Source organism: Chelon labrosus, assembly GCF_963514085.1.
Source record: "Chelon labrosus genome assembly, chromosome: 14".
Taxonomy (NCBI): Eukaryota; Metazoa; Chordata; class Actinopteri; order Mugiliformes; family Mugilidae; genus Chelon; species Chelon labrosus.
In genome coordinates, this window is record NC_140347.1 from 18,104,693 (window position 1) to 18,128,365 (window position 23,673).

Consider the following 23,673-nt stretch of genomic DNA (forward strand, 5'->3'; position numbering starts at 1 on the left):
TGTCACAGCCACCAAATGGTTAAATTAGTTTGGTATATTTATATTTTAGACTATAACATTATTATAATGAGTTATCACTGGATTTTGTTTTTGTAATCTAAACTGTGTTGTTTAGTCATCGTTCATTGACATGTTTATTTCAACTTTGCTAGGTCAACTTTGACACCAACTTGGGGGAGAAAACAGTTATGTTTTCTACGGATGATGCTTTCATGGACATGACTCAGAGTCACACTATAAACATTGCCAGTGATGGAGAGTTGCTTGGAGATATTTCTCTTCAAAACTATGACATTTTACCAACTGGTGGAGATAAAGGAGTGATGTTTACTGTGGATGATGGATCCAAGGATGTGACTCTAAGTCAGACTTTGAACATGATGAGTGGGTCGGGCAGAAACATGGATTTCTGTGTAGAGAAGAAAAACATATCCACGTCAGTGCCTTGTTTGGATCCTGGATTTGAAAACTTCCTCTCAAATCTCTTTAAACCAAGTGGCCCAAGCACCGATGCTGTGATCACCAGAACGACGCCCCCGGGTGGACCATCCTTTGTGGAAACAAACACCCCCCTGGCTCAGAATAAAACGCAGAGAGCTGATGTGGATAAAGAAAATCTGGCTCCACAGTCACTAAATAACACCAGGAAGATGAGAGAATCCTCTTATGGAGGTTCACTCTGTCCAGGAGATGATACAAACATGGATATGACTGAAGCTCAGACGGGACGCATTCTGGGAGTCAATGAGGATGACGATCCTTTCAAGTGTCTCTTTCCCACTCAAGAAATGTACGCCCACTCTGACAGAAGAGCATCGCAGATGACGAAGGCCAGCCAGAGCAGTAAAACCTTAGGATCAACCAACCCAAAAGGTATGAAATGTCTAATATTACAGTACTACTCAGATTTATAATGCATTCTTTGGTTCTGGAAGAACTTTGTCGAATTTAAAAAAATAAATTCTGCATATCTGTGCAAAAATAGTAATAGTCAGCAAGTAATAGCAAGCACTCGCAGGGACCACAAGTCACCATGTTTTGGCCTCTGCTACTTCAGTAATTCCAAATCTGTTCCTTTCTCCTGCAATATTTTCTTGATTTAATACAAGTTTAAAAGCTATCTAACTACATTTTATTTTCCAAAATCAGAAAAGAAATCCCTGATAAACCCTCCTCTACCTGCACCTCATCAAAGGCAGAAGGTAAGTTTGAGCTCACTTTTTCAACTTTATTTTACATACCTGCAAAGTTGTCGCTTTTCGGCGACAATCGCCGTTTTCTTGGTGAATTGGGTCATTCACGTGAATCGCGTAGAACCGGAGAGTTTTTTTTTTTTCCGGGGGGGGGGGGGTCTGGGCTGCCCTTCATCTGCATGCCATGCGGTCTAGAATTGCGAAAACATTGGATCATTCATATAATTGACATTTCTCTGGGCCAATCGGAATCTTAGCACTTGCTTCAAATCACATGACCAGTTTAAGACGACGTAGCAGCAAGACGAAGTCTCACTGAGACTTCGTTTCAATTTGTGCAGAAAGTGCTAACTTCAAACTATATACCAGTTTTTAAATTGTGTTGATAGGCCAGGTAAAAGTGGACTTATGAAAACTAATATACGGCATGCTTTTTCCTGAATATTGTCATCATATTTGTTGCGCGTTTAGTTCAGTAAGATACGGCGAAAAGGAAAACGCTAGCAAGCGGTGATCGAGAAAAAAAAAACATGACACCCTCTTTCCTATTGGTGGAAAAATGCATCACATCAGCCAATTAGAAAATTATATGGTAATAGTTGCTAAGGACGAGGGAAAATTGGTGGGAGTGACGCTATATACAATCTATGGAGTGACGAAGGTTGAAGAGAGAGAGAAACGAGTTTTGAGATTTGAGACATTTGTGACCTTACTTATTTACTTACCTTACTTATTAGACATTACTTATTGTGACGCCTGATAGTTTTGCAGATGGTTCCAAATAGTTGTGCAAAAAACGCCTGATGCATTTCCTGTATTTCAATGTAAATAGCTGTAAATAACTTTGTTGTTTGCTAAATTTTTATATAAGCTTTTGAAATTTACAGTTTAGATTTGCATTCTAAGTTATAAAAATGGTTCGTTAAATATGTTTGTGGTTTTCACAGTGAAAAATCTAGGTTTTTCCTACTCGGATTTTATGTTTTTAGTGTGGTTTTAGGTCCACTGTGTTAATACAGTATGCCAGAATAAAAAAATAACTGTGTAGTCACACATGCGAGGTTGTGCTGAAAAGAATGACACCCAACAAGGCAAGGTAAACTGTTTTTAAGATGAAATATAAAGGTAAAACCAAAAGTAGTAAAAAAACGGCCAATTATACTCTAGATCCCAGAGGGTTAAATTCGAGGTAAGTCTTTTTGGAGCAGTTAAGTCACGCTGAGAAATGTGTCATCTGTATATTAAAATCACAAAAAAAAAAGAAAAAAAAAAAGTCGAGCCACTGTCACCTTTTTTTCGCTGAGGAGTTTGCAGGTCTGATTTTACTGTTGGTTGACGCCTCTGTATAGTTTTCAAAAATGCTCTACTATTTTTTTCCTTACTATTACTCTATTTTTTTCTATCTTTAGAGCGTATGGAGTAACAAAGTGTTTTTGTCTTTTGTTCTTCAGGTCAGCTTTGATGCAAACGACGAATGCAGAGAGAAAACTATAATCTTCACTGCAGATGGCGAGTTCATGGACATGACTCAGAGTCACACAGTGAACATTGCCAGTGGTCCAACAGTATCTGAAAAAATGTCAGCAAATAGTTCAGGACCAAGTGACCCCGGGGGCAAACCGCTGTTTACCAAAATGAAACCTACTATGGAACCATCCTCCAAAGAATCTGCCAACACAAACCACTCCCTGTTCCAGATGAAAACACCAAGGACTGATGCCAGTGAAGCTAATAGAAGTACGGTGTGTCCTAAAGATGACGCGAGCATGGACATGACAGAAACTCAAACTGGACACGTTATAGGGCTCACCGGGTCAGATGATCCTTTCCAGTTTCTTTTTCCCTCACAAGACATGTACGCCCACAGTGATAGTCTGAAGAAAGCAGATATTTCTTCAGGACCGCAGAGCAGGGAAGCACAAGGATCATCGAGCCAAAAAGGTATGAAAACCGCAAACCTTCTAGTTGAAATGAAGACGATGAAAAAGATTGAAAGTATCAAAATGTAAGAGTTGGAGACCAAACAATTCAACAAAATATTTAAAATAATAATTATTTTGGTAATGTGGCTTTAAAAAAAGATTTTCTGACTGATCATTATGACCTGATTTCTTTATCCGATCTACTTTTCATGTAATTCCTCCATCTCCACATTTAGGTGAGGAAACGTCATTGAAGCCATCTTTAAAGAAACGGGTGCAAATACATCAGGTGAGATTAAATATTCACGTTTTTTTATTTTTTGCACTTGGCAGATTAATTATCATGCAGCTTCACTTTTAATGAGTAATGTACTGAACTCATTGTGGCCCTAAAATAATAACAGGTCTCTATAATAATAGAGATAATAGAATAATACTCACACTTTTCTTTTTATTAAAGGACAAACTTGACTCTGAGGACGACTACAGAGAGAGGACAGTGAGGTTCTCTGCAGATGATGCCTGTATGGATGTGACACGAAGTCACACTGTGAACATTGCCACTGATTTAAAACTGTATTCGCCCCAGAATGTGGACTTTTTACCCACATGTGGAGAGAAAACTGTGAGGTTTGATGCAAACGATGCGGCCATGGATATGACCCAGTGCCTCACTGTAAATATTGCCAGTAATTTAGTTTCAGATCTTCCTGTGAAGAAACCAGAAAGTGAGGCTGTCCCGCCATTCTCTCATGGCAATACAATCTGTCCTGAAGACGACGTAAGCATGGACATGACAGAAGCTCAGACAGGCCGCATTATGGAAATCTCAGGTACCGATGATCCTCTTCAGTGTCTTTTTCCTGCACAAAGCATGTACCCCCAAAGTGGTAATCTGAAGAGACCAGAGATGACTTCACATCAACAGACCAGAGGACCATCCAACTGGAAAGGTATGGAAATCCTACAAGTTTACTTTTGACTCAACTGAACTGACGACTAAAAAACAAAAAGAACAGTCAACGCAACTTTGGGAGACTTTGTGATAGTTTTTAAAAATTAGAATACGAACCCAAAAACGCAACAAAACATTGGTAATAATTAATTTTTATAACAAAAATTATTCATTGCCCATCTCCATGTGTAGGTATGGAAACCACGTTGAAACCTATAAGGACAAAGGCGCCGAGATACCAGGTGAGATTAAATATGCACTTCCTTTTTTTTTTTTTTTTTTTTTAAACATATCCTTTAGTTAGTATATTATAGCTGGTATGTCCTGTACATTCTTAACATTCACTGTGACCCTAAAATACTAAGATTATTTTATAATTATGAACCATTAATGCTTCTACAGGACAAACTTGACTCTGAGGACGACTACAGAGAGAGGACAGTGAGGTTCTCTGCAGATGATGGCTGTATGGATGTGACACAAAGTCACACTGTGAACATTTCCACAAATTTAAAACTGCAGTCGGACCTGAATGTAGACTTTTTGCCCACATGTGGAGAGAAAACTGTGAGGTTCAGTGCAAACGATGCAGCCATGGATATGACCCAGTGCCTCACTGTAAATATTGCCAGTAATTTAGTATCAGATCTTCCTGTGAAGAAACCAGGAGGTGAGGCTGCCCCGCCATTCTCTCATGGGGATACAATCTGTCCTGAAGACGACGTAAGCATGGACATGACAGAAGCTCAGACAGGCCGCATTATGGAAATCTCCGGTGCAGATGATCCTCTTCGGTGTCTTTTTCCTGCACAAGGCATGTACCCCCAAAGTGGTAATCTGAAGAGACCAGAGACGACTTCACAGCAACAGACCAGAGGACCATCCAACTGGAAAGGTATGGAAATCACAAACCTTTCTTATTTCTTTGACGAGTAAAAACTCTGATGTAAGACTTGTAACCAATACAAAATTTCACTTGAACCTTATCTGATAATATAAGTTATAATACATTCACTTGCCAGTTCAGTAGGTACACTACTGTAAACAAATGCATTCTAATATGACAGTCCAGCATTAAATCTTCTGTTAAAGATTCTGTTATAATCAGTGATGGGATTAATGACGTTACTAACGCCGTTATTTTTTTCAGTAATGAGTAATCTAACTAATTACTATTTCCTCCGTTACAACGCCGTTACCAACAGTTAAATGTGGTGCGATACTTGTGCTGTCAGCCAGCCACAAGAGCTGCGAAGGTGTGTCCCCCCCCCCAGGTGGGGTGGGCAGGGTGTCCGCGCGGTAGTGAAAGGTAGTAAAAGGTAGTAAAAGGTAGTAAATTCATCTCTGTGAATCCTGCATATACCCTGGGTGGGGGTGGTAGCCACATAAGTGATGATGATTGGCTAAGGTAGGGTAAAATGGTAAGCCAATCAGCGGCAGGGCAGTGTTCAGTTGGGCAGTTGTTGTTTACACAAAACCGCGCGCATGGCAGTATCACACAAGCAATCAGAGGTAGCCTGCAGCAATAAGAATAAGAAAAACCTTTATTTATCCCACAATGGGGAAATTGCTGTTTGCAACAGCATGCAGAAATGACACAGATATAATAAATAATAGGTATATTGCACATATTAGGAGTGCTCGTTGTGGAGCCTAACAGCAGCAGGAAGTTTTCAAGGTTACCGTTTTCAAGGTGGAAGTATAGGCACTACTTTAACCTCATTAAGGTAAAAAGGCAAGAACGTACATGTGAAGTGTACATTACGCTCAGAAAAAAAAATCTAATTCTTAAACGTATTTAAACTTCTTTTTTTTTTTTTAACGCAATAGTTACTTTCCCTGGTAACTACTTACTTTTATAGTGGAGTAATTCAGTTACTAACTCAGTTACATTTTGGGAGAAGTAACTAATAACTATAACTAATTACTTTTTAAAAGTAACGTGCCCAACACTGGTTATAATGCTCTGTTGTTGTTTTTTTTGTTAAAACGGTGTCAGAAAGTTGGTAACTCAACTGAACGATCATTTTGGAGGAAGTAGATTGTTGTGCTGTTAAACTGGATTGACACAGAGGTGTCAATCAAGCAAACCCACTAAAAATTTGGTTGTCAAAATAGTATAATTATGTGTTGAGCCACAGAAAACAAAGACTGTATTGACCAAAACTTACTGGGTGTATCAGATGATTGTGCTCGATATTTGAATTCTCATGAGAGAGAGCCGGTTTAACTCTGAATGTTCTTTCATTCACTGTGTTTAGGTGTGGAAACAAATATGCAAAGGCCTCAGGTGAGTTTAAACATTCTCTTACATTGTTCTTACATCCTCTATATGAGCTAATGGCTGCACCAGTCAGTAACAACTTTATTAAATTTGACAGGTTTTTGTTAGGTCTATACTGTAATTTGTGGTATCACATACTTTTGAGTTTTTAGCATTGTGGCAAAACGCTGTTCCATAAAAATCTGATCATTTCTTCGTGGCTGTCTTTCTCAGGTCAAGTTTGATGCTGAAGATGACTACAGAGAAAGAACAGTCAGGTTTTCTGCTGATGACGCCTGTATGGATGTAACAAGAAGTCACACGGTGAACATCATGAGTGATTTACAACTGCAGTCGCACCAAAATGTGGACGTCATATCTGCTGGCGGAGAGAAAACTGTGAGGTTCACTTCAAATGACGCAGCTATGGATGTGACACGAAGTCACACTGTAAACATTGCCACTGCTTTCAACCCAAATGTGGACTTCATACCCAAATGTGGAGAGAAAACTGTGAGGTTCAATGCCAATGAAGCAGCCATGGATATGACCCAGTGCCTCACTGTAAATATTGCCAGTAATTTGGCATCAGACTCTGTTTTAACTCGCCAAAATGTTCTACCCATCTCTGAAAGCATGGATTTACCCTCTACCTGTGATCCCCGTCGAAACAGATCTTCGTCAGGACATGGTTTATTGTCTAAAATGAGCAACCCCTGGGCTGATCCTAAAGCAGAGCCTACTGACATCCCATTTCCTCAAGAAATTACAGACACAAATAGATTTGTGGTTCAGCTTAAAACACAGAAATCAGGCGTAAATGCTGAGTATGAGGCTCCAAGTTTGGTTATGGGGAAGACAGTAAATCAAACCATGGCAGCTTGTCCATTAATAAATGCAAGCATGGATATGACTGAAGCTCAGACAGGCTACATCTTGGAACAAACATGCACAGAAGAGCCCCCTGAATGTTATTCTTCTACACAAGACCCCACCACTGAGCATCCGAAGAAAATAACTTCATCTCATAGTGTTGAAGCTCTGGGATCAGCCAACCTTGATGGTAAGGAAATCATAAATCAACCATATTCTCTTCATTCAACTGAAACGGAGACCAGGAGAGAAACCGAATCCACAACTTTATCTCAGAAGATGGAAAGTTCACCCAGTGCAGCCGACCAAGATGTTGACACATTACGTCCAAGGAAGTCCAGAAGAATGTCTTTAGCCGATCTCCAGACAAAAATAAGGCGTTTGAGCCACATGATAAATGCAGCTCCAGATGCTGTTCCTCTGGAAAGCTGCACAACACCTTTGCCTCAGCTGGGCCATGACCTGGACAGAAACTCAAAAGATAAAGTCACATGTCCACCCCAAGTGGAGCCACAAATCGAAATGTCTTCAATAAACAATGAAGATAAAACACAAGCTCAATGTCTTACAGAAGACGAACAAATCTCTGGTACCACGACAACTCCTTTCAGCTTGAAGACTAATCAGCTCATGTCAAGACTCTCCATGGGAGGCTTTAAACCCAAGCTCCCAGAGAGAAGCAAAGCTGATGAATCGAAGAAGGCGAATACTTCAGAACATACAAGGACAGTCGACGTCGATGTTAGCCATCAGCCGAGCAACACTGACAACGACATAAGCGACATTTTCGATGAGGAGCTGGGTAGCTTTGAAGATATGTCAGAGGCGCTGGACACCAGGAGTCCTCAGAAAATCTATGAAAAGGAAAGCGTTCCTTCCCAAGAGTTGAAAATGGCTGAGCCTCTAGAGGACAACGTATTTGAAGAAAACATGATTAGGACCGTCCACAGACGAAAGAGACCTTTACCCGAAGATGACACATTTGAAAAGGAGGACGAAAAGGGAGTAAACACAACTACTGAGATGGTTGAAATGGTAGGTCAGATTTAACTACCGTATTTTCCGGACTATAAGTCGCTCCAGAGTATAAGTCGCACCAGCTAAAAAATGCATAATGAAGAAGAAAAAAACATATATAAGTTGCACTGGACTATAAGTCGCATTTTTGGGGGAAATTTATTTGATAAAATCGGAGACCAAGAACACATTTCATCTTGAAAGGCAAGTTATAGTACTAACAATAGAACAACGGGCTGAATAGGTGTCTGGTATGTTAACAGCTATTCAGATAACTATAGCATAAACAACATAACATAACAAGTTTACCAAACTCTCGATCTCACTCCAAATCACTAAATCCATTGAATTCTTCATCCTCTGTGTCACTTCTAAGCAACTCCGCGAACTTCAGAGATAGACGGCGCACCGCCGCTATTACGCAGGAGTAAAAGAAGTAGCAGATACTGGCACACAAGCCTAGAGTGCCCTCTCGCGGCTGTCAGTGTGAAAATAACGAACACGTGAAATTATATATTTTAATATATAAGTTGCACCTGAGTATAAGTCGCAGGGCCAGCCAAACCATGAAAAAAAGTGCGACTTATAGTCCGAAAAATACGGTACTACGTGAAGTATGACATGAAAGGGGATAATTAAAGGACTATCTCATCCTATTAACAGAAGTTTATGTAGGCGATTACGTCTTTTATTTGTTTTAGTATTTTTTAATATATGTTAGTCAAGAGCCCCGTTTTGTGATTTTCTTTAATTTCCTGTTGATGCAAACTCAGAAGCTCCTCCATGTTTATTTCTTGTGATAAAGTAGGAGTAATGCACATTTCCATTGCAGGACTTCCAAAGTTTCTAGCTTTAAACCTCCTTTAAATATTAAATGATTCATATTAGGCACGTCTCTTAGTGCTTTTTCACCGACAGAGAATAGATTTGGTTAAATTTTGCAAACATAGTTCTGACCAAACGTACATTGATTTTCAGCAAGAACCAGAAGTCAGTTCAATCCATACACATATGCAAAATGGAGAAGAAATGTGCTGCCTTATTGTCCAAGGAAACACGTTTTTTGGGGGGTTTTTTTCATGCCAGTGTGGGCTAAAATTTCAACAGAAGCTGAAAGCATGCGCTTGGAAAAGTAAAGTGATGCAGAACTTGCAGAAGATTTGATAAATGTCTGGTTTTGCCACGTCCAGAACTGGATTAAACTAATGCTTGTTGAAATGTGGTTTGGTGGTTCCCACACAGACCTGGTGCATGAACTGAAGGGGTTCTTTGTTGTTTGAAAAGCCCTACCAGTGATCTACAGAACATAATCCATTGTGTTTACAGTAGGCTTTTAGTTTAAAACCTGTAGGTTGTGTTTATTCTGCAACTTTTTGCATCTGATTAGTGAATGAAAACAGCAGCAGCATAGTAAGATATTCTCATTGTGTTTTGTCCTCTTTTTCTTTTATTTCTTGCTAGGCATTACAGTCCAACGTTGTGACAGAGTGTGACAGTAACATTAGTGCAGCTCGTATGACTTCACACACCATAGATTCATCCAACAGTAGTCACACAGCCAGCATGAGATGTGAAGCCGCATTTGAGTCAAGTAAGTCCTTAGGGTTCCACATGGATATAATTCAGATCTTTATTTGTCAGTGCTTCATGTTTGCTGACACAGTTCTTAGTATCATTGGGTAAACATATTTGTTTTGTTTTCAGCTTTTAAACACAGCATGTTTGAATCCCAGCTTGAAGACTATGGCAGTGAAGTGCAGAAGGTAGGTTGTGTTTAGATACACTTTTAAAATGGATCCCAAGTATACGTTTATGTAATTGTCTTGATGGTTTGATTACAGCAACTGGACGACAGTAGCATCACAGTTTTAGAGTTCTTTAAACTCTTCAACATAGACTTTGTCATCCATAACCCCAGACAGAGTGTCCTTCCTGGTAGAGTAAGTATAACTCTTAATCTTATTTATGTTATTAAAAGAAAATCTAGAAAGATGTAGTTTTGTGACTGTTGATTGTGTTTATTTTTTTAAGCTTTTGTCAGAAACCGATACCACACCAATGGATTCACTGAAAGACAGGCATATCAACCGTCCTAAACAGATGGTCTACGAGTCAGACGTCCTGACCCTCACAGAGAAGGTGGAAGGGTATGTACGCTTCAGGTCATATCATTTACGGTAGCATTTTTGTTAAACCTGGCATGGTCCCTTTAAATCTGAATGCCCTGTCAACACTTGAATCTCAAACTAAAACTGGAAGTTGTATAGATGCACTGTTAGAAGTTAAACTTGTCTCAAAACTTTGCAAGTTCAATAACGGATCTGTTTTGTTATCTTTTCAGGTTGAAAGTTCGATTGCGGGATCTTGACAAACCTCTTAAGACTGTTAATAGACCTTTGTGGGAAGAGATGAAGTGTACTTCGGAGAAAGAGGTATTGAAAGATTAGTGTCATATGAGGATTGTGAACTTTACTTGGTGTGCAAATAGAAATCCGAATTAATTTCCTTAAACCCTTGCTCTATTTGCTTTATTCAACAGCTCAAATCTTTTGGTTCTAAACTAAAAGAGAGAAACAACTTCTTCAGAAAAACGAGCAAAGTTCAGTCGCATGAAATGAAGGAGGTCCTCTATTCAAATCTTGTGCAGGCTAATCTGGTAAGAACCTTCACACAGAAATACTCAACTGTAGCATTGGAGGTTGTTTTCATTTTATTTATTTATTTTTTTTATATATATTTAATAGGAGGAGCAGCAGAAATTGAAAGGAAACCTTGAGGAGGCAGATGAGATGATAAAAAGTCTGGATGACTGTATTCGGGAATTAGAAACTGGTATGGCTGCTTGTTGGTGATGCCTCTTCTTTTTTTTTCCCCATTGTATATACACCGATCAGACATAACATTATGACCACCTTCCTAATATTGTGTAGGTCTCCCTTGTGCCTCTAAAACAGTTGTGACTCATCAGAGAATGGACATGGGTCATCTGAGGGTGTCCTGTGGTGTCTGGAAACAGGATGTTGTTCGTGGGGGCCTCTGGGTCCTATGGGTTGAGGGGAGGGGCCTCTGTGGATCATCCCACAGATACTTGATCAGTTTGGGATCTAGTGAATTTGGAGGCCAGGTCGACACCTTGTGCTGTTCTTCATGAGTTGTTCCTAAAGCGTTTTTGTGTGTGTGCCTGTGTCAGGCTGCATACTGCTGCCATCAAGGAGTGTCATTGTTATGGGGTGGGGGTGCCTGGTCTGGTCTAGGTGGGTGCTACATGTCTAAGTAACATCCACATGAATGCCAGGTCCAAAAGTTTCCCAGCAGAACATTAAAATGTCACAAGATGGTCAATGTTATTTACTTCTCCTGTCAGTGGTCATAATGTTATGCCTGCTTAGTGTGAATGCACAAAATAAATAATTCAGAATGACAGCAGCTCTGCAGTAAACCAGAGAAATCGACAGCATGATAGTACATGTGTTGTTACCGGCTCACATGTTTTATCTCTTTTCCTAGAACTGGCTGGAGTTGAGGATAAAGGATCTGAAAACAAACCAAGCTTGAAATCTCTGCAGGAAGGTAATTTGTCATACCGCCATTATTTTCATTTTTTGTTTTTGATTGAATAGAATAAGTCATTGTGTGTGTGCTTTTTTACAGAAATGAAGAAAGTCACTGACACATTGGCTGATAACGAGAGGTGAGTTATCCTTTTCATGGAAGGTTTGACAGGAATGTAGATAGCTTATAGTACTATAATGAATAAACGTTTGTGTTTGATTCTGCTGCAGACAAATATCTGAACTGGAGATGCAAAAGAAGCAGAACTCAAGGGATGTTAACCGGCTGAAAGCTGAGACCAGGAACCTGGAGATCCGTCTCGACATGCTCAACATGTCAGTTTCTGTATTCAAGTGGGTTTTATGCAGCCAGTTTCGTACACAAAGATGTTAAAGTAAAATTTGTTTTCTTTTTTTATTTCAGGCTGAATGAATGGAAGCTGAGGGAGATGAGAGACAACTGCACGGTCTTCACCTTTCTCCACGAGACCATGTTTCTACAGCTGGAGTATGAAAAGTCTCATGGTAAGATTTTCTTTATACCAGAGAGTGACAAGTGACTTTCAGACATTAATGTTGGTTCCTGCTTTTCAGCCAGTAGCATTGCTCTCTGCTCTATACAGTATTTAGAAGGGTGTAGACTTGGTGAATATCTGGTTGTTTTATTTTAAGCATTAAGCAGTGCTCTGATCTCTTTCAACCTTTCTCTTTCTCCCTCTTCAAAGGAAATGAAGCTGACGGTGGGTCTGAACAGAAGATAGCCCACATCACTTTCAAATTTGAGCTGGATGGTGAGAAATTAAATCTGTAATGAGTTATTATTTGTAACGTCTTCACTGATTCTGGGTTAAACATTTGTGCACATTTTGTTCTCCATCCAGACAAACAGTCGTGGTGCCACGCCCGCCTCGTTCACAAACTTGTCTCCCAGTACATTGAAGGAGAATCGGCCTGGGTGGAAAAATATCCAACCAGCAGACACGTTCCAGTGGTGAGTGAAAATGAACATGATGTTACAGTATGTTGCACTCGTATCCAGATGTTGTCGTATTTTGATTAGGTCTGATCTCGTTTAAGCCCTTTAAGTCTGTAGACACCTTCCGGATTAATTTAGCACGTAGTCTCATTCCTTATCCTTGGTGTATTTGCTCTCATTGACAGCTCAGACCTTTTGGCTCTAAACTAAAGGAGATGAATTATTACTTTAAGCACTGGAAGGAGCCAAAAATGTTTGTGAGGGGAGAAAAAAGAGTTGTCAGCTGGGTTGATTTAAATAGGAGCTATTCTCTTCTGTATGACACAAGTGAGACAGATGACTGGAAAACCTCCTTGAAATGCTATAAAGTATTTTGTCTGTTGTGTGCAGCTGCTCAATGACGTTAGCCTGGTGGTGAGTCGCTGTCGTCTGCTGGGAGAGGAGATTCGTCTGCTGAAAATGTGGGGAGGTCTACGGCTCAATATCCTCGACATCAGCTGCACTGACTCTCAGTAAGAGCTCCACAGAATATGACATTTCACTTCTCGATAAAATAAACGTCCTCCAGTGAGCTGTGATAATGCTGAATCTTTGGGGCTCTCAGACATAACCTCAAACTGAGCAATAAAAATATATAGTGATGCAACATTTTGCTTTTTTAAACATTTAGAAGAACTTTAACAATTGACCATAAACACAGCTGCTGCAATATATCATGTAATATCTTGTTTTTTTGTCTTTTTTCAGAGTGTGCATCGTCTTCAGCAGCCCACAAAAGTTTTCCAAGTTTGAAGTGATCTTTGCCGTCAGTTTGACCAATCAACTCTGCGTCCTTCAAGTGGAGAGCTTCAAAAACCTGATTGGAAGCACAACGTGAGTGAGAACTTGTAATCTCTTGGTAGGAGCAGAAAGATTCAAGTTTTATCTCTTATTTGTAGGTATAAATGAACGTTACAGCTTCACTACTTCTTTAAAGATACCTGAAGGTGTATTTAATATTTTCATGTATTTGCAGGATCCAGCAGATTGAAGAGATCGTGGCATCGTTCACTCCGGGCAAGAAACTCTTAACGAAGATTGTCAAAAAGATTCACGTCGCTCTCCTCTGTTGATGTCCACCAGGAATATATGTCCACAATTCACTTTCTTTGTTATTACCATAATGAACAGCACTACTCATTTATGGTATATTATTGCACTCATTGTTGGGTGTATACTCTGTAAAGGGAGATCCTACTCCAAACCTTTCTCTTTAGCTGATTGTTTGTGTTGCTGTACTACATGATTCATTTAGTTTGTACAAAATAATTAAAGTCAAATGTGCAACATTGTTTTTTAATGAAGAGTGTTTTATTTATATTCTGATTTACACATCCCTTCAAAAGAATAAGCTGCAAATAAAACATTGAAATGTATCTTTATTGTCAACTGTTATACTTTAGTTGCGCTGTAGAGGGCGCTGTGGACCTGTAAAATATGTTATGTGTCGCAAATGGCCATTAAAAGCCTCAGAAAGGATCAGTATGTGAGAGAATTTACATTTAAACGAAGGGAAAGATGCTTTAATTAATAAATAACTGGACCCTTAGAGATGTATTGAAGAGACATGGAGAGGACTCAGGACATTACAGACCATAAACAAGTTTAAATTCAACTTGGGTGGTAATGAACGGCATTTTGCCACTTTGACTTAATCAAACGTAATATTACAACAATCCAGTAGACAACTTACACCTCACACCTACACCGAATGTACAGCTGCAACTTTAGATTAAATGAAAGTTACTCAAATTATTATTATTACCCTGCAGACACTGAAAGATTTGAATGTTCCTGTGATCCTGCTGCAGTCCTCAGCCAAAAACAGCCAAGACATGAGTGACATGGACAGCGTCCAGAGTTCACCCGAGAGGTCAAACGGCCAGAGACGAGCCTCTAAAGAGGATGGAAGAGGGGGGGAGGCTCCACGTCAGGGGGTCAAAGTGGACTTTCCAAACCGTCACCCTCGAGTGAGCCGTGAGGGCAGACGAGTTCCTCCCTCTGTCCCCCAGGAACAACGACTGCTGTCAGACCAAATAGAAGACGGCAGCGTTTGGGTCTCCTGACCTCCCGGGGGGTCAACTCGATTGGATTTGGATCGATCCGTTGAAGGATTTTTCATTATTTAAGTGTGAAAGTGGTTCATTTATTAGATTGTGGTGCAATGCAAATGGTGTAAAAAAGCTCCAAACTAAGGCGCTTAGGTGCCTGTAACATGGTTAAATGTTTCATTATACAAGCTAATAACATTTATTAGGTAGGGAAAACTAATTCCAGGGATATTATGGTTTTAATCTTTTTAGAACGTGCTCTCTTCTGATGGATTTAATGTTGAATAAAGATGTTTGCCATCACACTTATTGCAGTATTGACCCTGTGGAACATTTTGGATTTAAATAGTCTTTGATCACAGGAAAATGTCAATATCAATGGGATTTGCTACGTAGCTTCACAACAGGAGGCAAGACTATAAGAGGCTACAGCTATGCTAACAGATGCTAAAAGATGTTAAATTCAGTACATATTGTGTCAGTGACAATCCAAACTAGAGCTAGTTGAGCTGATGTAATGCTAACTATGTTTTTTAATGTATTTTAGCATGTTAGCATACTAACTTTAGCTAATTAGCACCAAAACATACCAAAAACAAGAAGTCCTTGACTGCTTTTCCTGCTAAATTGACTTTATATTGGCGCTAAAATGAAAAATGTCAGGGCTCACTATAGTTTTTTGGATTTATCTTCTGAGGACCATGATTTAAACCCAGTAATTGTTGAGCTTTTTCAGCTTTGTCACGCCATGGGAAATCTACAAGAACTGATTCTTGTTCCTGCTGCTTGCTGGATTGTATTTTTGAATCCATACTTATTAAACTACAATCAAACTAAAGCCACGCCTTTACAGACTGTGTCAAAATCAAGCAAAACTAACACAAATTGCACTCATGGACTGTAGCTATGGCTTAATAATGACTAAAACGCATTTTATTTGACTGAAACTACACCGCAATCTCAGCGGTGCGATGATGGAGCAGTGTTTTTCCTTCTGTGAGATGAATGTGCTGTTTTATTGTGGTTTAGATGAAACTAGGTGGCAACATATTGTCACCGCAACCAAAGGTTTAATTCTGTAAAGTGGGACATTTGGCCCCGAGCGACCTGGTTCAAATCTGTTTATCCTCTGATCCGGGAGCAGTATTTCACCTTGGTAACCTCATCAGTGTCCTCCACCGACATCAGAGAGAAGGGAGGTTTGATGTAATACGATTGGGTTTTTTCAATGATGGAAAATTGCGTTGCGGTTTGATTTGTATTTAGGTCTTAACACGACCGTCTTCCAGACCCACCGGAGCTTTACCTCAGAGAGAAAAAAATGAACAGTGTAAACAGTTTATACTGAAAACAAGGACTTTTAATTTAATTTAGTCATTGTGGCATAATTCACTCTTAATCTCAACCTTCAGTGCGTAGGTTTGCATTATTTTGAGCCCCATTGCTGTAGTGTCGGTACATGTTGTTGCCTTAATGTCATTCCTTTAGTTTTCAGCCGTAACTGTATCTGTAATGCCCGCCAGTCAACACCTTCATTCTGCAGTAATTCTCCTCAATTGTCTTTTCCCTGTCCTCTGACCTTGGCAGCCATTTTTTTCTTTTTTCAACTAAACCACGTTTCATGATAATTATCTGACAGCGCTGCAGAGTCCAGCTGTGGTAGCTTCAAGTTTAAACAAAGTGTGTGACTTTACAGAAGGTCCAGAGGAAAACAAAGCCAAAACACAATGAATTAAACTCTCAGGGCGTTGGCAGCACATAATACTGTCATCAGAATAAGAATGAAATGACCACTGGGGAGTAGTCTTGTATAGCAGAGAAAATATGTCAGATTGTCTGTGACTTGTGCTCCCACTGCATTTTTACCACATTAAACATGTTATCTACAAGTTTTTTCACATATGTTGTGCCATTATCTACCTGTGAACAAGACACAACTGAGTAAAGCTTAAAGAAAACAATAGGTAATTTGCACAGCGATCAGGCAACACATTATGACCATCCTAATATAGTGTAGGTCTCCCTTGTGCTTCCAAAACAGTTGTGACTCATCAGAGAATGGACATGAGCCTTCTGAAGGTGTCCTGTGGTGTCCTCTCAGCAGAATGTTGTTAGTGGGGTCCTTTGGGTCCTATGGGTTGAGGGGAGAGGCCTCTGTGGATCATCCCACAGATACTTGATCAGTTTGGCATCTAGTGAATTTGGAGGCCAGGTCAACACCTTGTGCTGTTCTTCATGTTTTTTTGAATTGTTCCTAAACCGTTTTTGTGTGTGTGCCTGGAGTGTCATTGCTATGGGGTGGGGGTGCCTGGTCTGGTCTAGGTGGGTGCTACATGTCTAAGTAGCATCCACATGAATACCAGGTCCAAAAGTTTCCCAGCAGAACATTGAACTGTTATAAGATGGTCAATGTTATTTACTTCTCCTGTCAGTGGTCATAATGTCGTGGCTGATCAGTTTACCTCTAAATAGCAACAATTGAGCAAGAACTTCTGACATAAATTTAACATTAGAAATCAAGTTAAGTAACAGTTTTATTCCAATATTTCAGTAATCTGTAGAAAAACATACTTTACAAATCCACCAGTTAAAGTCATCATTCCTTATATGTGTTTGACATGCCTTTAAATGAGGACTTTAACATACCCCGTATTTTAACTAAGTGTGATTTATAGCCTCATAATGTCAACCACAGGCTCTGTAAGTCTCTGTTTCCACAGCAGCTCAGATATAAATGGAAAGTTCATCTGAATGAGATGCAACATGTCTTCACAGAAGTTAAAAACAACCTCTGGACTGGATGTTTCCGTGGAAGCTGAAGCTTGATACCACGGGACAGCTGCTGTGGCTCCTTTGTCTCCCCGCTGAGAGGGAGCCTATTTTAACAAGCCAGACCTATTGTCTTTTCCCAAGAATGAACAGAGAATGTGGCAACTCGGCAGGTCACATAGTCTTCATTCGTGTCTCGGTGGTTGGGGTGAGGGGCAGGACGTGGGCTGTGTCCCCGTCATTCGCCTCACCGTGGGAGCGCATGCCATCAGAGCTAATTACCTGCCTGGAAGGACCAATTAAGACGCCCTCTAATGCCCCCTAACAACTTAAGCTCAGCTTCACACAGGGGGCCCACAGCGGCGTGGGACGGCCGTGTGTGGGAAGGAGAAGGACTGATGGAACAAGGGAGCATGAAAGTGACACAAACGCTGACATTTAAAGTCAGCTGTGTGGAGGCATGGATCTGCTGCAGACACAGAAACTCGGAGAAGAAGAAGGCCTCCACATGTGCCTGTCATTTGTTTTAAATGTATCTGCTCCTCCTCCTCCTCTTGGTCACATTTAAATGCACAGAAGTCATCCGTTCCATTTTGAAAGTGTATCTCCTGCACGAACGGTGAAGATAAATGAACGTGTGGGTGGCTCTGGCACTGTTGTCTCATCTGTGTATACCTCGATTTCATCAAACTCATTTATGACTAGATACAGGGGTTCTTGGAAAATCCCAGGAGAAGTACAGCCTAAGTGGTTAACCCTTTATAGGGCGAGTAGCCATATTTGGTAACTTCAACACATGTTTTAAATTGCGTCCCAGTGCCTCTCAGTGAGGTTTAGCCAATCAGAGAAGATCAAGGCAACATCATCAGGGTCAAATGTGGTCTGCAAGGTCCACCTCTGCATGAACGCTGAGCATAACGGCTTTATTAGGTACCAAGAAAAAGTGTCCTAATGTTGTCTAAGGTAATAATATGTATGTTGACAAATCCCTGAATCAACACTTGTGTTCTAATAGTTTCAATATATGTATACTAGGGGTGTAACGATATTTGTATTCGTCCCACGGTGTCCACAGTCATACGGCGAATACGTCTGAGTGTGTAGCCAGTTAAAAAAAGTTGAGTTTTTTACAACATGGCTGAATATTTTTCCGATTCTGAGGTTGTTGACGAACCATAGCAGTAGCAAATTACAGGTAAACAAGCTGACCGTCGCGAGTGCGCGTGGCGCTCAGAGACGACATCATCCAGGTCAGAAGACATCATCCGGGGTCTGTAGGTCAATCTACAGACCCCGGATGATGATAACAGGTAACTCTGGACTCAACGGGGAATAGCACTAGCGTATCATAACAAAATATTGGTGAAATGAACGAGTTTCGCGGCAGATAATGCGTTATTTATTTAGAGGCTGTGTTTCGGTGCCCCAGTCACTCCCACTTTATGGATATACGCAGGTCTAAATATGGCCCGAACGACTACAAATTACACAAAAGTTATATGAGTGAGTAAACGATCGTATTTTATGCCAGAAATAAGGTCCAGGTTGTAAAAAACAGTAGTTCCCCTTTAAGTTAATGTGATTAAATATGTATTTTTGTGTTTTGCTGGTGTATTATTCTGTTCTTGTTTTATGTAATCTTCTCAGAAATGAACTAACCATCAAGCATTAGTCACCAATCTTCATTATAAATGTATATCTACAGCTAACTTGCATAGTTAAATCCTGAGAAACCTTAGTGATAAATTCATTTTAAAAAAAAAAACGTTTTAGTTGTCTCACGGAAGTCAGATTATAACAAATGACAAATGAGCGTAACTTCAAGCCAAGTTCAATCGAATCCCAAACTGTTCTCTGCCACAATAGCTTCGCTTTGCCGTGGCCGAATGCCATTTCAGATCTATTTGTGTCCATGGAAGACAAACAAGTACCAGGAACCCGAGCAAAGCGGCCTGAGAGCATTGTGGGTGAGGTGCCTATTCTCTCTGTAGAATAATGATGACGGAACAGGAATTCTGACCTTGTTCGAGGGGGAACACATCCTGGGGCACGCAAGGCTGCAAGGGAATACAACAATAATAGCATTTCCTAAAAATATAAGGGCCTGGCAGAGGAGGCTCTCAGTTACAATGGCCTTAAGAGTTGGGTCTTGCAGAGACGGAAGTTCAACTAGATTTACTTATTGACTTATATATAACTTTTGAAGTTGACAAGCAGCCATTTTTCTCCAGCTACTTGACACACACCACTTCAGACTTCTTTGTTATACTGTGTACACTTTGATTGTTCTTATTCATTGTTACTGACATTTCACCAAATCAAAACTTTAGACTTGTTGGCAAACATTTATGTATTTAAACATCCAGCAGACACAACGTTAGAAATCATTTGGAGTCATAGTTCTTGCTAATTTTTTGCTCCGTTTTGTTCCCGTTTTGTTGACCCTTTGTGACAATTCAATGTTCTGCTGGGAAACTTTTGGACCTGGCATTCATGTGGATGTTACTTAGACATGTACCACCCACCTAGACCAGACCAGACACCCCCACCCCATAGCAATGACACTCCTTGATGGCAGCAGCCATCCCCAGCAGGATGCAGCCTGACACAGACACACACACAAAAACAGTTTAGGAACAACTCAAAAAACATGAAGAACAGCACAAGGTGTTGACCTGGCCTCCAAATTCACTAGATCCCAAACTGATCAAGTATCTGTGGGATGATCCACAGAGGCTCCTCCCCTCAACCCATAGGACCCAAAGGCCCCCACTAACAACACTGTGTTGCCAGACACCACAGGGCACCCTCAGAAGGCCCATGTCCATTCTCTGATGAGTCACAACTGTTGTGGAGGCACAAGGGAGACCTACACAATATTAGGAAGCTGGTCATAATGTTATGCCTGATCAGTGTATGTGTCAGTGCTTTTTCATTTAGATCTGCTGGTGGAGATGACGACAATGAGAATGGTGAAACTGAAAAAATAAAACAAAGAACTAAAAGATACGAAAAGACCTCGCAATTTTTTTCTCAGCTTTGTTCTCCACCAACACTAAAAAAAAGCATTTGGCTCTTTAGCTGATAAATGCTCCACCGTTTTGATCAGATTAGTCCTAATTTTCTCTGTCAGTCACTTGGTGCTGATTAGGAAGTTCACCGTGCGTTTATCAGAGCTTTTCCCCCGTAAATCCCCTGCTGGAAACAAAGGTGATGAGAACTGAACTAAAACAGCAAAAGCTCTGGACTAAAAGAGTAAACCAGGAAACTAAAGAGATACGAAAAAGGATCTGAGGGAAATATTTGGCCTTAAGCTGCTGAATGTTGCACTATTTTGATCAGATAGTGGCTAATTCAGTCTCTCTGCTGCTTCGGGGCTGATTAGGAAACGTACAGTGTGTTTGTTTTTAAGTCTGAAAACTGCTGCTGGAAATGAAAGTGATGAGAACAGTGAAACTGGACTAAAATAGAGGCCTGGAGACTAAAACAGCAAACCAAAGATATGAAAAAGCTTCTCTGATGCAGAGTTAGGTTATAACTCTTACATTAATTGTTAATATAAAATCAAGAGTGCAGCTGCAGTTTTATTTTTTAACCTCCTGGGTGAACAACTTACAGTCGATCGACTATTGTGGATCTTGATAACCCCGGCCCTGTCCCCGCCACATCTTGCTGTCTTCACCGTGGATCCTCCGTCAGCTCCTCGCACACCTCGACCCGGACAAAGTGCGCATTTCTGCGCCCTGCTATCGAGTGCCCTTTTGACACGTGGCGCTATTTTGACGTATAAGCTCGCATGGGAGGATTTGGGAGCGTCTCCCGGGTGAGGCCCGTGGCGGCTGAACGTCCAGACTGCCGGACGGGCGGATAGCGGCCATCTTGACCCACACCCCGAGCCCGCTAACAGAGGCGCAGCAGCCACCTTGGCTAAGTGCATTCTCCGAGGCCCTGGCCCAAATCCCTGCTTGACCCCGACTGATAAACTATGCTATGGATAGACCACGTGAGAGTTTTAACTTTAAAATGAGGATTAGTCCAAAGTTTTTACAACAGGGAACTGGTTTGGGGGCTTCTTTTGCTCCTGCTGTGGGTTTGTGACTCCAAACAAGGATTTTCTCTCCATTAAATCAGACAATATCAACATTTATCAGTACATATCGTTGTATACATGAATGTTTCAAAGCAACAAGTATTGAGTTTCTGTCTCAAGTCAGTGGTTAAAAGGTTAAATATCGGCAGTACTGACATGATGAAATACATAAATCATCTAAATGTTGCATTACATTGCCGTTGATCAATAGATACCTTGGTATTAAAACTCGGTACAACTGCTTTAAAAGTTATGATGTGACCCGGAGAGAGCAGGGTGAGCTACACGGTCAGACAGGAAGAGGAGGTTCGGCGGCTTCACGAGGCTCCAGGTTTTGAGTTGTTCAAAGTCCAGGGAAGTCTGTCCTGCATCAGCCGCCCGCACACGGTAATTGGTCATGACTGCGAGGGCCTTGCACCTACATGTTCTTGGAAGGACGGGATTAACACATTATGGGTGCCCCCGGGGGCCCTGGCTGAGCGACTGATAAGATATTTGGAAGGCCTCTTTTTTTTTTTTTTTAGGTGACGGTTAAGTGAGGGTCTCAGAGAGGATGCAGCATCATACGCTGAGGTTAAAGTTCAACTTGAAGGAAGAAACATTTTGTCAACTTGTCATTTAACAGGAAAACCCCAGCCAGTCACTATTTTAACATTTCATTTTCGTTGGTGAAGGATTTTGAGCTAGCTTGAGTGTTTTTTTTTTGTTTCTTTAAAAGTGTCTTGTTTTTGTTTTTTCACATCATGCTGCTCACACGTGCCTTCAATTTTCAAGTTTTCTGAATCTGAATCTGAGAAAAGTGTCTCACCATATCGAAGCAGGTTTGCACATCTTAGTCCTTGCACGCGTTTAAGTTTAAGGATTATCTTAAGGATGTTGTTTTATCCAGATAATTGCCACACATGCACAATTTCACTTTATTCTGATTGTATGTATTTATCTCATTTTGCAGCACATCTATTTTTATTTTATCTTTTCCATCTTGCATTGTTACAGAGAATTTGACAACAAAGAAGCATGAGTCTTGAATAATTTACGTTGGGTAATATTATTTTAGGACTTTGCTGGATTGAGTTTATTATCTAATTAATTGTTTCTTTATCAGCTCCTGCACTTTATTTACACGTGCATGATTTCTACAGTTATCTATGAACCCATTAGTCTGAGAGTAATTGCGACGGGGATGGAGAAAATCAAAGTTGTGTGTGTACTGCATACTGCCGTATTGGTGATGACTGATGAGGATGCAAAACTGGAGCCCCCTCAGAAAGTCCGGAGAACACTGCACCAAGAAATCAAGGTTGCACAATCATCTCACAACCCTTTGGATTTAACTTGGACCATCTGGACTGCTCCTACCCTATTAGTATTAAGAGAAAAGGTCAGTATATTGTTTAATAATACATAGGTCAGAAGGCATTGCCCTTACTTTTATTTAAGTGCATTTATTTAGGTATTTTTTTCGATTCTGGACTTTCATTTGGAAAATAAATCATCCGCTCGAATCTTGGTACTTTGATATAACTCAGTGCAGACACATCTGCAGTGCTACTTATTAACTGAACCATGCAGCTATACCCTCCTCGCTCCCGGTTCAAAGGAGTGTTTTGTCAAAATGTTCCTTCCTTTCTTTCCTGTACTTCTCGTTTTTCTACTTTCCAGAAGGAAGTAAAACTGAATAACGTCTTTCTTTATCCTTATCTTTTTTCTTTCTTTCTGCAGATCAGGAAGGACCACTATAAATATCTGGAAACACTTTCTCCTTTTTTTACCGGCTTGTAACGTCCTTATCACGTCCGTGAAGTTCCCCGGAAAACAACGAAATTGGCGCCAAATTTCACAGCAGCACACATGGAAGATACACTTTACTATAGTAAATGACTACCTTATTAATATTTAATTGGTTTGAATGATGCTTTTCTTTCTAGCAAATTCCAGTTTTCCTCATAATTAGCACCAAATACCAGATAAAAC

The 23,673-nt window shown here is 40.4% G+C and overlaps 1 protein-coding gene across 1 annotated transcript; it reads left to right on the forward strand.

Moving 5' to 3' along the window:
* The first annotated feature begins 27 nt into the window (after nucleotides 1–27).
* Nucleotides 28–14,073, forward strand: LOC311499678 (uncharacterized protein). Its single transcript, XM_084560757.1, has 25 exons — nucleotides 28–873; nucleotides 1,150–1,202; nucleotides 2,645–3,134; nucleotides 3,352–3,404; nucleotides 3,576–4,068; nucleotides 4,263–4,312; nucleotides 4,473–4,965; nucleotides 6,332–6,360; nucleotides 6,568–8,241; nucleotides 9,685–9,814; nucleotides 9,928–9,986; nucleotides 10,065–10,163; nucleotides 10,255–10,370; nucleotides 10,565–10,655; nucleotides 10,763–10,879; nucleotides 10,968–11,055; nucleotides 11,731–11,793; nucleotides 11,875–11,914; nucleotides 12,006–12,110; nucleotides 12,199–12,299; nucleotides 12,500–12,565; nucleotides 12,656–12,765; nucleotides 13,141–13,262; nucleotides 13,498–13,623; nucleotides 13,766–14,073. The coding sequence occupies exons 1-25, from the start codon at nucleotides 189–191 to the stop codon at nucleotides 13,860–13,862; spliced, it is 5,550 nt and encodes a 1,849-aa protein (XP_084416883.1). The 5' UTR covers nucleotides 28–188; the 3' UTR covers nucleotides 13,863–14,073.
* The last annotated feature ends 9,600 nt before the right edge of the window (nucleotides 14,074–23,673 follow it).

Excerpts from the sequence above, each read along its gene's own strand:
- LOC311499678 (XM_084560757.1), top strand. The coding sequence starts at position 189 with ATGTTTTCTACGGATGATGCTTTCATGGACATGACTCAGAGTCACACT. Across the intron at positions 874-1,149 it reads AGGATCAACCAACCCAAAAG|AAAAGAAATCCCTGATAAAC; the intron begins GTATGAAATGTC and ends TTCCAAAATCAG. Across the intron at positions 10,656-10,762 it reads AGTGTACTTCGGAGAAAGAG|CTCAAATCTTTTGGTTCTAA; the intron begins GTATTGAAAGAT and ends TTTATTCAACAG.